The 15124-nt window shown below is 32.2% G+C and overlaps 2 protein-coding genes across 2 annotated transcripts in view; both read right to left on the minus strand.

Moving 5' to 3' along the window:
* Nucleotides 1-1723, minus strand: part of LOC121126087 (venom peptide isomerase heavy chain) — a 157000-nt gene extending 155277 nt beyond the window's left edge. The window contains exon 1 of the mRNA XM_071891767.1: nucleotides 1570-1723. Within this exon, the coding sequence (XP_071747868.1) occupies nucleotides 1570-1639 (70 nt within the window). The 5' untranslated portion in view covers nucleotides 1640-1723. The remainder of the gene's footprint in view (nucleotides 1-1569) is intronic.
* Nucleotides 392-1391, minus strand: LOC121126357 (vitamin K-dependent protein C). The gene is made up of 3 exons (XM_040721680.2): nucleotides 1138-1391; nucleotides 849-1074; nucleotides 392-792 (listed from the first exon to the last, which is right to left on the minus strand). The coding sequence occupies exons 2-3, from the start codon at nucleotides 1069-1071 to the stop codon at nucleotides 392-394; spliced, it is 624 nt and encodes a 207-aa protein (XP_040577614.2). The 5' UTR covers nucleotides 1072-1074; nucleotides 1138-1391.
* Nucleotides 1724-15124: the final 13401 nt, after the last annotated feature.

The following is a 15124-nucleotide window of genomic DNA, read 5'->3' on the forward strand; positions in this document are numbered from 1 at the left end:
AGATATTTTTGATTATTATAAGTGTGTTTCTACCGTTCCCGAGTACTTCAGATCCAATACCTGTACCATCATTATTAAGCACTACTATAAGCTATTTTAGATCTGGAAGGTCCCTTAGATCTTTTTAAAGATCCTCAAAAGTTTGATTACACTAGGGCGATTCGGATTTTTGATATTTTTATATAACGATTAGTCCACAGTAATCGGAAAACTTTAAATTTTAAACTTTAACAAAATATTTTTTATTAATTTATTTACATTGATAACATGATACACTTAATTATAATAATAATTTTTTTGATTCCTTCACTCTATTTTGTAACTAAAAATTATCTTGAAATTCTTGGATATTAACAAAAATCCTGGAATATGAAAATACTTTTAAAATAACTTAAATGTATTTGAAAGAATATTTACAAGAAATACTAAATAAGAAATTACATATACTTTCCTTCATCTGCTTCAATATCCAAGTCGTGTAAAATGATACATTAACTATAAGCGCCCCATAGTCCACCGACCCACAACCCATCCCTTCAGAAACAATACCAACTAGAACACATTGGCCATCAATAGCCATTGTAAGAGGACTTCCACTATCTCCAACACATGAATCATGCGGTGGATTGTATGTACAGATTTTAGAATATGGACTGACGGGATAATCCTTACTATATTCACACTTTTCACTCTCCATACTTAATGTGTTCAACTCTGTCCTCATATTTGTTCGACTAAATTCAGGGTAATACTTGTATAAACTAGAAATATTGGTGACTCCCCATCCGCTTACTACGTTTGAACCAAGAGTTGAATAAATTTAACAAATATTTGTGCTATAGACTCACCTATAAGCGTCGATCCTTCTGGGATGGACAAACCAACTTTAGGTAAGCAAAGAGCCATCACGTTTTCCCCAAATACAAAGGGTTTACTCACTTGAACAATAGCTACATCATTTTTTAGCAGAAACCCCCAATTTGAAATTAATTTCCAGTTATATCCCGGATGAACAATTAATTTCTTTATGGCATGTCTTTGGCCATTGTCAAATTTAGTTGAGCCTGACATAATCTACGATTATAAAAGACTGACGTTATTTTTAAAAGACACAAGCCAAACAGAGTTGCCTCTTACGTATGAAATATTTATGTGAATATTCGATGAAGTGTTAACTCCTTTAGGGTAGATAAAACAGTGTGCTGCAGTGAGAACAAACTGATGACTTATGATTGTCCCTCCACAAGCGCCGAAATATGAATTGTCACTACTTAGTCGAAGCAGGACTTGCCATGGAATTGCTCCTTTGGTAACTTGTTCCCCTACAAAAATGCGATTACTGGTTGATGTGCATCCATCTAAATGTTTTCCTGGCTTTACACAATTAGTATAAGGATCTAGAATGGGAAGAAAGAAAAACTATCTGTAAATACAACTTTATAAATTGAGGACAAAAGTTGAAACTAAATATCATTTCAATAAAATCAATCTGTTTCCTAATTTAGGAAATGCTATTTTAAGCATGTACTATCGACAAAAAGGTACTGCATAGATGAATATAGGACTTACGAATTCCTGAGACCAATTCCGCGTGAGCAAGTATAATAATCGTCACACAAGGGTATAGAAGAATGTCCATGTTGTCGGTAGACTTTTGAGAGACTGTTCAATGATTATATATAAATATGGATGAAAAATATTTTAGCCGATGAGGAGCACTTTGTATTAAAATGTATATTACAAATGTTTGAATTTGGGTTAGCTTTTTTTTTGTTTAATGTAAAATAAGCACAAAGCTATAGCAAATTAGTATTTGTACAGCTGTGTATTTAGAAATACAAAGTCGACCGCGAGAGGTTCTTCAAGATCTATTTTTTTTGTGGAGTTACTTGAGAAAAATTATTTTCCTTTACAAACTTTGGTCAATTTATAATCGTAAGTCAAGATACTATTATAGTATATTATTTTATCTATGGGGTATTATAATTTCAACACCAGATAAGGAAATAATTTGATTGGTTAACTTTTATTACATCATCCGAGTCAATCAGAGTTGAATATGATATATTTTCTTAGAATAGAAGATTGATTTTTTTTCAATCTAGCAAGGCTAAGACGATAATACATTTTTTTATTTTTTTTATTTTTTTTTTTGTGGTGGGGATTTGTTTTTTTGAACTCAATGAGACTAGACACGGATTTATTTATGAATCAACTAATCTTCAAAACAATAATACTAATAAAAACGTTTTAAAAATTTATTCAAAATCAAAAAAGTAATGGAAAAATAAGAAAATTGTGAAAATTGCATCTGAGTTTTTTTAGGGGCAAAAAAAAGTACTGTGAACGGAATATTGGATTATTACATAATATACAGTTTGTAAAAATGTTTCTAGAGATTTAGTTGCATATAATAGTTATACTTCAAAAATTCGCTAACCTGTAATATCAATATTTTCTAATCATTTTTTTTTTTTCTCTTATTTCTCATTTTATCAATAAACGTTCATTTTCAATTTTTAAGAAACAAATCCCACAAAACGATGCATTGTGGGACATAAAATTCGAAACATAACCCTTACAACAGAGTGTTTTAAATTTTAGAACATAATTTGTGTAAAATCTGCAAAAATCAACCAAATATCGAGTGTTATTTGTTTGACGACATTATTCTCCATAACTTTTTTGTTTTAGCCAGTACGAAAAAAAATTTATAGGTGTGTGTTCGTCCTTACAATTCCAATCATTATTATTTCCTACTTTTTTCCCACCAAAATGAGTATAAAAAAGGTTTTTTGCAATTTTAATTGCAAATTTTGGCTTGACCATGTTTGATAAAATATAAAGACTTAACTCATCATCCAGATAATTTTTTTGATGCAAATATGTGTGTACGTTATTTAAAGTTTATCATACAATATATTTTTTTACAATTCATTATAATAAATATATTATAATGCCAAGAATTCAAAAGAAATCATTTTGACCATTTTCAACATGATTTTTCATTCCTTTTCTTGGCCGAGGCAACGCTGGGTAATCCTTTGCTAGTTAATACATAAAAAAGGCTTATTTTCTTTTCACAAGTCAACTTCAATGGAGAGCTATAAAGATAAAAACCTATCCTTATCCAATATTAAGTTAATGGACTTTAAGCTTCGAATGATGAGCTTCTTTTTTTTAACCTGTATGTTAAATATCCGTTTTATCTTCAATATAAATGACAAAGGTTTAAAATGTAATCAATTATGAATACATAAAAGCTCAAATGAGCAATCCAGGTATTTTTTTCTGGGGGAGTTGTTTTCATTCCTTTCTTTTTTTATAAATCTAAGAATTTACCGTTGTTGTGCCTTGTTCTTAAAAAATATGTTACTTACATCTCTCACAAAACATACATGCTTAATAAAATCAAAAAAAAAGTTTCAAATCCTCATTATATTCAATAATTAACTGATTTCATTTCAATTGTAAAAAAGTAACCAACCATACAACATGCAACTTAGCAAATTATATAAAGGGCTAATGCGTTAATTTACTTTAAGTATTCCAACGTTAAAGATTCCAACTACTTTAGAACTATTTTTAATGACCCTCTGCATTCAAATTCCTCTTAAAGATCCCAAAATTGATCGTCACCATATCAAAATGATAAATTGATTGATTTTATGTTTGATAAGGATCATATCGGCATCAGTATAACTCTATTTAATCAAATAAAGGATCTAAACTATAGCTAAAACTATTGCACATCTGACTTCATTCCAGAAATTTGAACAATGATTCTATAATTGATTATAAATATGTAAATGAAATATGCCCTGTATGTTAGAAAAAGTAAATCAATTAATTGGGACTTGCTTCTTTTCTTGTTTTAGATACAAGATTGTTTTTATTCTGACACAACACATATGTACAGTATTATCATTGAGCATAGCTTCTGGTATGCTCCATTGTATTTGCTTTACTCCCACTCAAAAAGGGAGTTTACAGTGTGGAGAAAGCATTTCTCTTTTTCCTATATTTCTCTTCCCTTTTCTTTCTCCTAAATAAACTCAGTCCTTCTTCTCAATAGGAAGAAAAGAAAGGCGCTTATAGATAGAAATAAGCTCTTCATGGTACCCACAAGACAAATATCCATGATATTCGTGAAATATAATTATCATCATCAAAAAAGTACTGGACTCCAATCAAAATAATAAAATCAATTGTGTTTGAACTTACTCTTTCTTTCTGCACCAACGGCCATGCCCCACAGATGGCATCAAAGTCACCTACGTTTCACATGGATGTTACTAGTTTGTATATTTAGCACAACTTATGGAGCTCGAGTCTCTCGCCAAACCAATGAAGAAACAGCGTCTTCTCCTTCATCTTCATTGCCGCCAGAAGATGCCTCAAAAGAGGGAGACCCAGAGGAGGAGCCCATCCAGCCTTCTGGGACTGGGATCGGACTAGGAGAAATACTTGGACTCTTATTTCTCGTATCGAGTATTCTCTACTGCCTTGGTATGGTATTTAAAATTGTTAAGATCATTCGAGGGACCTACGTGGAAGAAGAACCCGTTTTCCTCAAGTATAAATAATTGAAATCTGCTTTAACAAACAGCCGTCCGAACTCTTTTACTCTGTTGTTACTTGTTGGTATTTCTTTCTTTCGTTCTTGCTCGTACAATCCAGGCTATGGTGATGATGACGTCAGCATACAACAAACCCTGCTCATTAACGATACAAAAATAAATCCTTCTAATTTGTACATTCATAGGTGTACTCGGAATAGCAATTCGGTCAATTCATTTTGTCCAGAAAGAAATAAATCTAAATAATAAAACTTAATAAAGGCAGCCTTTTAGTGCCTTCTTGCTTTTTTGAGTGGAAACCGTTTTGAACAATATCTCGTTTCTCTCTTTCTTTATCTCTCCAATAGATCTATTTTTCCCACACAATCTTCCAAACACCTCAAGAGCGCAGTCTGCAGGAGAAACAATTACCTCTCAGATAATATTTTGAGTCACCCCAATTCGTCCTCCCCTCAGATTTACCATATTTATATATTATATACCGTGGAGGAAAGGATTAGTATTGGATCCCTTCCCAATTTTGTAAGTTTCCCCACTAATATAGACTGCCCAGGCCACTTCATGACCTTAATACACTTCTTCTCCAGCCACTCCTTTGTTGCCATGGCCCTATGTTTTGAGTCATTTTCTGCTGGAAGAAATATTACACAACTCATTTTCAATAATAAAAGAAGGTCCTCGTTCTATATTTCCTGGAGGATGGATAATCCACATCTTTGATGTGAAGTCGATCTTTCCTAGTAAAAAAACCTCAAAACATAATAGGTTCGTTTTTAATTGAGCAACGGACAAAGTAAAACTATCCTTCATTGTCCTATGGACACTTTCCTATTGGCTATATCGTTTTTGGGGATTTGGTGAGTATCTACTTTGACTCTTTGTCCAATACTCCTTCTTTGAAAATTGACCTGAAGACTCAAAGACAAACGATACTACGGGAAGGAAGTTGGGAAGGGTACAGATGGCGATGAGGCATAGTTCTACTTTGCCAATTCCTCTTCCAACAAATGACCTTATGTTTCCACTCCTATGCTTTACAGTTGGGATCGGTTTTTTTTTTTTTTTTTTTTGAGGGAAGGGGGGATATACTTAACATTTTTCTTCTTCTAAATACTTTTTATTTATCCATATAATGTCCCTTACAGTGAAATAAAAAAACATTGCATTAAATGATTGATCCGTTGTTTGTTTTTTTGAGAAACTTACAAAATCGACAAGAAGGGATGCCTCTAATCACAAAATACTCCCCCCTGCCTCATTCACCAGGTTAAAAAGTCCTATCTGCTCCCCTGATTCACTTCATTCTAAGATGATAATAACAATTTACTTAATTATTGCTCAACCCTTATAAAATATGCTTTGAATAAATTTGCTTAGAGCATCATACCACAAAAAAAAAAATTATACTGTTTCATTTGAATTGCTATTCCGGTATTCACTCCTTTATATCCAATATCTTCTCAAAATTTATGTATTTCGATTCGTTACACTCATTGGGGCATGAGCCTTTTTTACTGATATTTGTTTGTTTACAAGATGGCGTCATCTTGCATCAAAATATTACAACTCCCTGAATTATAATACTATTTAATATTTGTATATTCAAAATTATTATGTTGGCTCAAGGAAAATACATTCAAAAGGAGTATATTTTTGAATGTATTTGTGTTGCACCCACCATCTAAAATCTGTCACACCACCTTGCGGATAATTTATATATATTTTGGTTCTAGGATGTTTCACCCCAGGATTTTTAGCCCTCATGTATCATGTCAAAAATATATCTTATAATTTAAGGCTTAAAATGGGTCTTACTACACTTGAAGTCATTTTTAATGAATTTTAGCATTTATTCTAGAATGTACCTTGCTAGTCATTGGAGAGAAATTCTTGCTATTATACAGTAGTGGGCGATATGATGCAGATCAGATATTATTTTTAAGAGCAGAAATTGGGATTCTCAACTTCGTTATTTAAAAGTATTACCCATGCGACGGAACTTTCAAATGCTTCCCAATGATATATTATTATTGGCTTTACTAATAATTTACGTTATGCACAATCAAGAATACATCATATATCGCGTTACTTCAATCAATATCGCACATTTTTTATCTTTGAAGGGATTGAATGAAAATATGGAACCAGAGTCGTTAGTAATTGATTTTGAGAAGGCCCTGTTAGAATTTACTAAGCAAAGTTGTCCGTGTTAAAAAAATGAATTATAAAGAACATCAAGTGAAGGACTGCCCATTTTCAGCCCCAAAAAAATAAGCACAAAGATGCATATACCTATTTACAGGCAAAATATTTCCATAGGAGGAAATTTTCCTGGGGCAAATATCCTGGTCAACTTTTTTTTTAGTTTGTTCATGCCTCACTTAATGAGTGTTCCTGAAATGAGACAATTCAATATGCACACTTTAAAATAATTACTTTCAATATTGAAGAATTTTGAAACATTTTGATTAAAAGAGAAATCTAATCAAAAATACTCTTTCAATAGCTTAATTATAAATACTAACTAATTGTCCATTATACAGATGAAATCTCCATAAGTTTTAATATAAAAAGTAATGTATTTATTCATAACAATCTATTATAGACTCAATTAATACATTTGAACAATAAAAAAATTACCTAATATTAAATATCTAACCACACCATTTAATAAGAATTGACTTTACTTTCTTGTGAAGTCCTCTTATTTTTTGTGAATAAAATATTTTATTTTTCTGCGAATTGATTTATAAATTTGTCTAAAAACTATTTAAATGTATTGAAAGTAAAATAATTTATTAAATCGAAACAGGTTTTGTAATGGATAGGTATGATGGGTGATAATGACATACTTTGCAGCTTATTGCAATTTGAAAATATTTTCACTATCTACAACATGGGCGAAATGGAAGAATATAAAAATAATATAATTGAGTGGCTTATAGAGATTTATAGATTCTTATTTGATCTGAGGTATTGAATCAAGAATAATTAGTGAGCATGAATGTTACAGGATTATATGGCGGTAAATATTTTGAACAATCTTACTCCGGACTACAGAACCTATCTAAGTACTCAGAGAGGAAACTTGAATATTCCAACAGCTTTTGTAATTTAAACTTTGAAAAATTTGATGGGGGCCTCTCCGAAAATGATTTAAGTATAATGTACCCTCTGGCACACTCAAAGTGATGTTATTTTATTACAATTATTCAATCTGCCCTTAGAATTGTCTTTGAATTCCATTTACATGTATATTTATTGCTCGAGAAGCAACTTGAGACGACGCTACGCATATTGAGTTCAAGAGAACAATTTCTAGAGAACGTGTAGTCCAATGAGCCAAGTGAGAAAAATGGCTGCCCAAGGTAAATAGAAATGCAAAGTTATAGCATAACGCGTGTACAACTAATTTTTTGCTTCCACCACGCTTTTTAATATGGACGTTATATAGGCAATGTCTTGAGAATGTTTGAGTTTTTATTCATAGAGAGTTTAAAATATTACAATCATGTTAGGTTATATCACATATGTTCTATCGTGTTTTTTAGCCTTAACTATTGATAATACAAGTATTGCTACAACATGTTTGATTTATGTCAAGTAACTTCTCCATAAAGATATTCATGAAACCAAATATCTAATAAGGTACACGTCATTTCTGACATCTGTGATATTAAATATTTATCAAGAGGACATAAATGCTTCTTTAATCTATTTAATCGTTTAAATAGTGATAAAAGAGCCTCTTAACTCTTTTAAGAACTTTGACTGACTTTTGCCTACTTGGATCTTTCCTTTTCTTCGTTGGAAAGTTATCAAGGGATTCAAGAATTAAAAAGTATCATCTGTTCCTTTGTCTTCTACTAATTGTAATAAAAAATATTTATATTGAACAGAACTTTTTGGATTTCTATATCGTTCAAACTCTCTCTACAAAGATTTAATATATAATTACCTATATTATTTGATGTATAAATGTGGTAGATAATTATAATATTGACTGAACAATGGGTATGAAATGGGTAATCATCACCTACAACAAGAGTGTTAGATCCCAATATAATGTTCTAAAAAAGGAATCAAAAAGGTACTCGAAAGAGGTCAATAAGAAGAAAAATCCTGATACAAAAAAAAAAGAATTCAAAGCAAGCCCCTAGCATTATGAAACGAGAGAGAGAGGGCTCACCTAGTGAAACCCTTCCTTCAAAGAGGACTTATATTCCTCAAAGGCTTGCTGAGGAATATAAACAATACTAAAAAAAAAAAAAAAAACTAGGCCAAAAAAGAAGTTTATTTACGCCGACATTGCTAAGGAGACAAACGAAATTGTCATTATAAGAATGAACAGTGACCATATTTCTATCATTCAATGGAAAAAAGCTATTAAATACTTGAGACAGACTACGTATGTGTGTCTGCGCCAATCAGATACCTAATTCCTAACTACGAAGGGCGTCAGTATACGAATAAAAGAGCGGTCATTTATGTAAAGGATGATGCTTCTAGAGAAATATGTCCGAAAAAGCATACATAACAAATACACCTCTCCTTGCAACCTCATGGAATGAAGCGGAGCGTATCAGGGAACTCAGAAAAGAGAAAAAATACTACACGGTTTGATTTGTAGGGTGAACAGTAACATTGAAGACGAAGTTGTTGCTCGCATTATAGTACACCAATGTAATACTCTTCAGATTAGAGTTAAGGTGGAACTTGCAAACTCCTGAAATTACTAACTTTCGTAAGGTGCTCTTCATATGCCTAGACCCACTTGCATTTGAAGCCCTACAATTGATAGACTTCACCATCAGAATAGCCTCAGGAGGAAAGGTACGTTTCAACACTCCACTCAAAACATGCTTATAGAAAGGGGTTATCAACTGAGACGGCTCTTTCGCAAATAACCGATACCATAGAAAAATCCATCTAGCAACAACAATGCACATTTGTTGTCAGTTTTGCTTACACAGGTGCATTTGAGTATATACACTTTCATTCAGCTGATGCAGCAATGGAAAAACTCGTTATTTCAAAGTATATTTAAAAAAGGAGCAATCAAGATCGTTGGCTACGCGTTAAATTATTCTTTGATATTATTAGACATGGATTTAATGTAGAGCGCAAGGAAAAGGGGAAAGCTATACATATGATACACCTGAATTAAGATCCTTGTTAATATCAGCTGCTTTTTTTACGATTTTGGAGGGAGAAATTGAATTACCTGTATAAATAGGAGAGCATTTTTCATTTGAAATAGTATTTGTATGGTATTATATTACATGGTATAGTGTTATCATTATATATATGTTTTCGTTCCGCATTTTTAAATCAGTTTAGACCAAAGATAGATCTTTTTTTAGAGCAGCTGTTCATAACGGGGGCTTGATTGAACCCTAGAGTTTCGGTGACTCAGTTTCAGTGGTTTGGTGTAGACAAAGTAATGAAACCTTTTTTTAAAAATACAGTTTTGAATAGGTGTTGTTGATTAAATTTAAAGCCTGTGATTGATGTACATGTTGTAAATGAAAATGCTATATATGCCGCGATGGAGGCAAGGAAAGCCATCATAATTAAATCCCCGTGTGAAGGACCACCAATGACATCATGAAGGCCTTGCCAGTAAAGCCACAATCTGTGGGATCAGAAATTGTTTTGCTGATTGGGACAACCGTAAGGACAAACCCAGGAGTTGAAAACCCGTCAAAGTGAAGCCAAAATACTACACGGAGGCCTTTTTACTCTGAATATTTCTTCTTTGTTCGTTAGTAAGTGGTAGAAATGAGTTCGTCCCATAATTTTGATGTCCCGTCCAATCCCCTATTAAAGTGAGAGGACACTTACGAATTGGACGCAAAGGACATCTCATAGAACAATCTTTGACAAATGACATCATCATGAATATCTACCAGTGACGTCATCATAGATCCTTAACACTGACTATCCAATCCTATAAGAGCATTTTTGGTTTTGTCCTGTCACAATTCATTTGTGGCAAAATGAATCAAAAATTTAAAAAAATCAAATTAACTAAAATTGACATGCGTTGGTAATGAATAGATCGTATCTTGGATTGCATATCTATCCTAATGCAATAACCAGACAGACAAACTTTGTGTAGCAGTCTTTTTAAGAGTACATATAAGTCATAAAAAATGCATTCATCCATGTGTAAGTATGTAAGTAGTCTGTGTATTAAGTATTCCCTGGCTACAAAAAATTGAACAATCATTTTTTTTTAGTTTCTTCCTTTTTTCTGTTATTGGTCCAGCAAATTGGCCGGAGGATAAAGGACGGCATAAAGTTGCTCTCACTCAAGAAGACGTCGGGAACCATAACGGAGATTGCTTATATGCTTCAAGACGTCCTCGGCTATGCTATTAGCCATCCAACTTGCATTTTTTCTGTAGTTTTGGGCGTTGACTAGAAAAGAATGACTTTGGCTGGGTAGATTGATGAACAGTTGACATTAACCGTCAAATTATATTTACACATTGAATAGAATATTTGAGAAGAAATGACTTAGTCGTTTCTTACTACAAAATACAATAGTTTATTTATTAAAGCTTTACTTTCTTAAAGGATACAAAATTGGGAAGATAAGGTAATAAATAGAGTTATGGATTTTTGAGTATATAAGGTATAATAGTAATTCCACGTGTACGAGTCCGTAACTAATAATTAATTCGAAGGAATAGATGAGATCCAGGTTATAAAAATATTAATTGATTTATTATCACGAACGAAAAATGTGGTTCTTCTTTGAACGAAAGGAAAAAGGAAGTCTCGATAAAAATAACAAAAAGGAATAAATAGGGGTTGGTCACTGAACGCCACAAGAGTTCCCCCCTAAAATTACGGAGTAATAAGTACAATAATTACAATTAACACATATTATTATATTGAGCAAATTTAACCCTACGACCAGATCTTGTTGAGATCGTTGGAACCTTATTTTGATCTTTGGTATTGGATTCTGTTCTTCTGGGTATCGATGGTTTCGTTCTTTTATACTTTTTAGTAGATGAATTGTTGAATATGGATGGATCTGGAGCATATTTTGCTGGCTTAAGTCTTTCTATGGATACTACGTCTTGTTTTCCAGATAAATATTTAACTCTGAACGTTCCATAACTGCAGATATTCTCTTATCAAAGAATGGCATATTTGCTATCAATCAAACGTTTGGAACATCTGAGTCTTGTATTAAAAATATTTTTATGAAATATCCTTATTTAACAGTATCTCGTCCTAATAACGCCCCGATCGATATTCCTCCGGACGTACATCATCGGATAGATACTGGAAGTTCTCCTTCATGTACATTCAAATTTCGTCGTCTTTCTCCTGAAAAGACAAGGATTTGTCAGGAGAAATTAAACTCTCTTCTTGAAGCTGGAATTATTCGACCCTCTAGTTCGTCTTGGGCAACACCTTTACATTTTGTGAAGAAGAAACAACCAGGAGAGTGGAGAATGGTCGGAGATTACCGAGCTTTAAATGCTAAAACAATTCCTGATAAATATCCACTTCCTCATATGAATGATATTGCTACTCGTCTTCATGGCTCAAAAATATTCAGTAAAATCGACCTTTGTCAAGCCTATTACAATATTCCTGTCAATGAAGAAGATAAACTCAAAACGGCTATTACAACTCCTTTTGGTTTGTATGAATTTAATTATATGCCTTTTGGTTTGAGAAATGCAGGATCTTCGTTTCAAAGATTTATGAATAAAATTTTGGGCAAATTCACATTTTAATATATTCCATATTTTAACATAGATTCCTTTGAAGTCTACAAAATTCTCCAACAGATGATTCCATCTCTGTAACCCTTCCAAATAGTACTCCGCGTTTTTCTCAGCAAAATAATTGTTCTTAATATACTTTTGCTTTTGTTGTACTGACTTAGGCGTGTTAAATTTGAACACAACAAGCCTTTATAAGTCTGCTATTGTTATTGTTTGAATCAATTAAGAAGTTAAACTTTCCAAACAAATATTTAATGACAGTTCGATCCTCGATTTTGTCCATCTTTACAAAATCACTCACATCAAGGCACTCAAACGACTACTGTATAACAACTGCCCGTCCAAAAAGGGTGAAACTTTCGTGAGTAACTGTGAACAGATGCTTATTAAATGTGACTAGCTTATATTTAAGAGTGCTACCATTTGCACGTTGAGGTGGGAACATTTCATAGCATCCTCGTAATACAAATGGCAACAAATTTGCACACGATACTTTTGTCTTCCAATCAAATTACCCACAGCCATATTGATTAATGATATCGCTTAGTAATGATATTACCCACAAGAATTTGGTCAAGCAAAAAATTACTAAAACAATTTTTGTCTCTTTCCTTTTTACCACAATCACTTTCCAGTGAGCCATATTATGCAGAACAAATATAATATTTGTGATAAGTTTATTCAAAGCCAATTAAGAGAGTAATATTTTTTGATACTAAATGTATTTGTCATTCTATGAATGTTAAGTTAATAATCAATTGTCTATTGGTTGTGGTATATTTTGCAAAATAAATTTATGAAATAATATATATAAATTCCAGTGCATTTTAAATTCAACTTCCTTTCAAGATGGTTAATGAAGCATATCAATTTTTATTCTTTAATAAAAATAAACAAAAGATATGTATTTAGGTCAAACCATTTCTTCATTATTTTCCTTGACTTTCTACGAAGAATATGTTATGCTTCATCACAAAAGAAAACAGGAGAGTTTACTTTTACAATCGTAATAGATTACATTTGTATATTTCAAGAAAGATCCTCAATTTACACCTACAAATTCGGGAACAATACAAACTGTGTCATAATGAAAGAATCGGATGTTTGTTTGATAAACCATACTGGAGCCAAATAAAGTCATATAAACCAACTCTGGCCTCTAAAATATATTAAACATTTGGAGCATCTCAACACATCCCAAAAATTTGAATACAAAGGGTATAATTGACGGAAGGATGACCAGTAGGATATGGTTGTATGTATTGTATACAGTGTGTCTTTTCTTATTTCCATAAAAATCTCTTTTTTCGATTCAAGAAACCACAACTCAAAATTTGTTTGCAATATGTTTAAATACTATATTTAGCTATATTTGTATTTAATATGACTTCCATTCCATGCATTCACACCTTCAAAACGCTCTCGAACAGAATGACAGCTTTTCACGATGAAGGCCCGGTCAATTGCCTAACTAGCTGTCATGATGGCAGTTCAGGCGAATCCTCATTTGGATGACAGGTGGCACACATATTATTCTCCCAGACCTCCACAAACTCCAAAGTCTAGGGGTTTGAGATCAAGTCTACTGGATGGCCACATAAAAACGTGCATAAGACTGACCCAGATTGGTTGCTCGAGAAGTTTTGATTAAAAATAATTTATTTTATTATACAAAAAAATATTTCACATATGAAAGCATCTTTGATCATGAATATCCTCTCAATTGGCATCGATATTTACCTGAAGGTGAGAGTAAAAACTCAAAAAAACTTTATAAATATAGTCTCTCTCAATTTTCTCTATCCTTTGATAGTCGTCCATATTGATTGTGTGTATTTGATGGTCTTTTGATTAAATTTACTACAATGAGGAGTAGTGATGCTAATTGTTTGAATTTATATGCTCTTTCGTTGTTGTTTTTTTTGTTATTTTTGAGTAGGTAACCAAAGAATAAGCTTTATTTTCATAAGTTTTTATCATTAATATTTAATTCCTTATGGAGAACTTCTTTTTCAAGTGCTTATTACCATTTATCCATGATATATATGAATAACAATCCGTATTCAACATGTGAGTGCGCTCATAAAAGACAAAGAAACCCTTAAAATGACCTTATGATTAGTATCGGAATTATAATTGTATGTCCTTTTTGGATTCTGAATATAATTGAATTTCGACATCAGTGTAATTCTTGGTAATATTCTTGTGTATTTTCTTCTCCCCCGTCTTAGCTGCTTGTAGTTATCCTCCAATACAATATTAAAATTAAATATTACTACTATTTGCAATTCACTCGGGAATAATATTTGCAGTATGAGCCGAATCATTATACTCGACCAGACTTTTAAAACAGCTTTTTAATTTTGAGATCTACGGAAAAACCTTTTTCTCTAAGATAACCTATCTGTTGGCTGCTGTTAATCAACATCCTTCTTCAAACAAAATCAGTGCTTTTTCTATTACAGCTTGTAGTTTCATTACTGATGCGGGATATTTCGTCTTGTATATTCTGTAAATTTCATAAGGGCTACCCTTGACACGATTGTTTGGCCGATTTTTTTGACCAAATCAATATCAAATATCTTCACATCCTCGAAAAAAAAAAATCAAATTCATACTTTTTCTCCATAAAATTTAATAGGTACAGAGTTAATTCTACAATTAGGACAAAAGGACTTCTCTAAATATATCAAGCTATGGACTTCTTCTGTTTGATTGCTGGAAAATCCCTTCCCTCGCAGACTTTCAAATAGAGCAAGAATATCTAGAGGATTAAAGATTGTGAACATA

This window comes from Lepeophtheirus salmonis, chromosome 11, assembly GCF_016086655.4.
Source record: "Lepeophtheirus salmonis chromosome 11, UVic_Lsal_1.4, whole genome shotgun sequence".
Classification (NCBI taxonomy): Eukaryota; Metazoa; Arthropoda; class Copepoda; order Siphonostomatoida; family Caligidae; genus Lepeophtheirus; species Lepeophtheirus salmonis.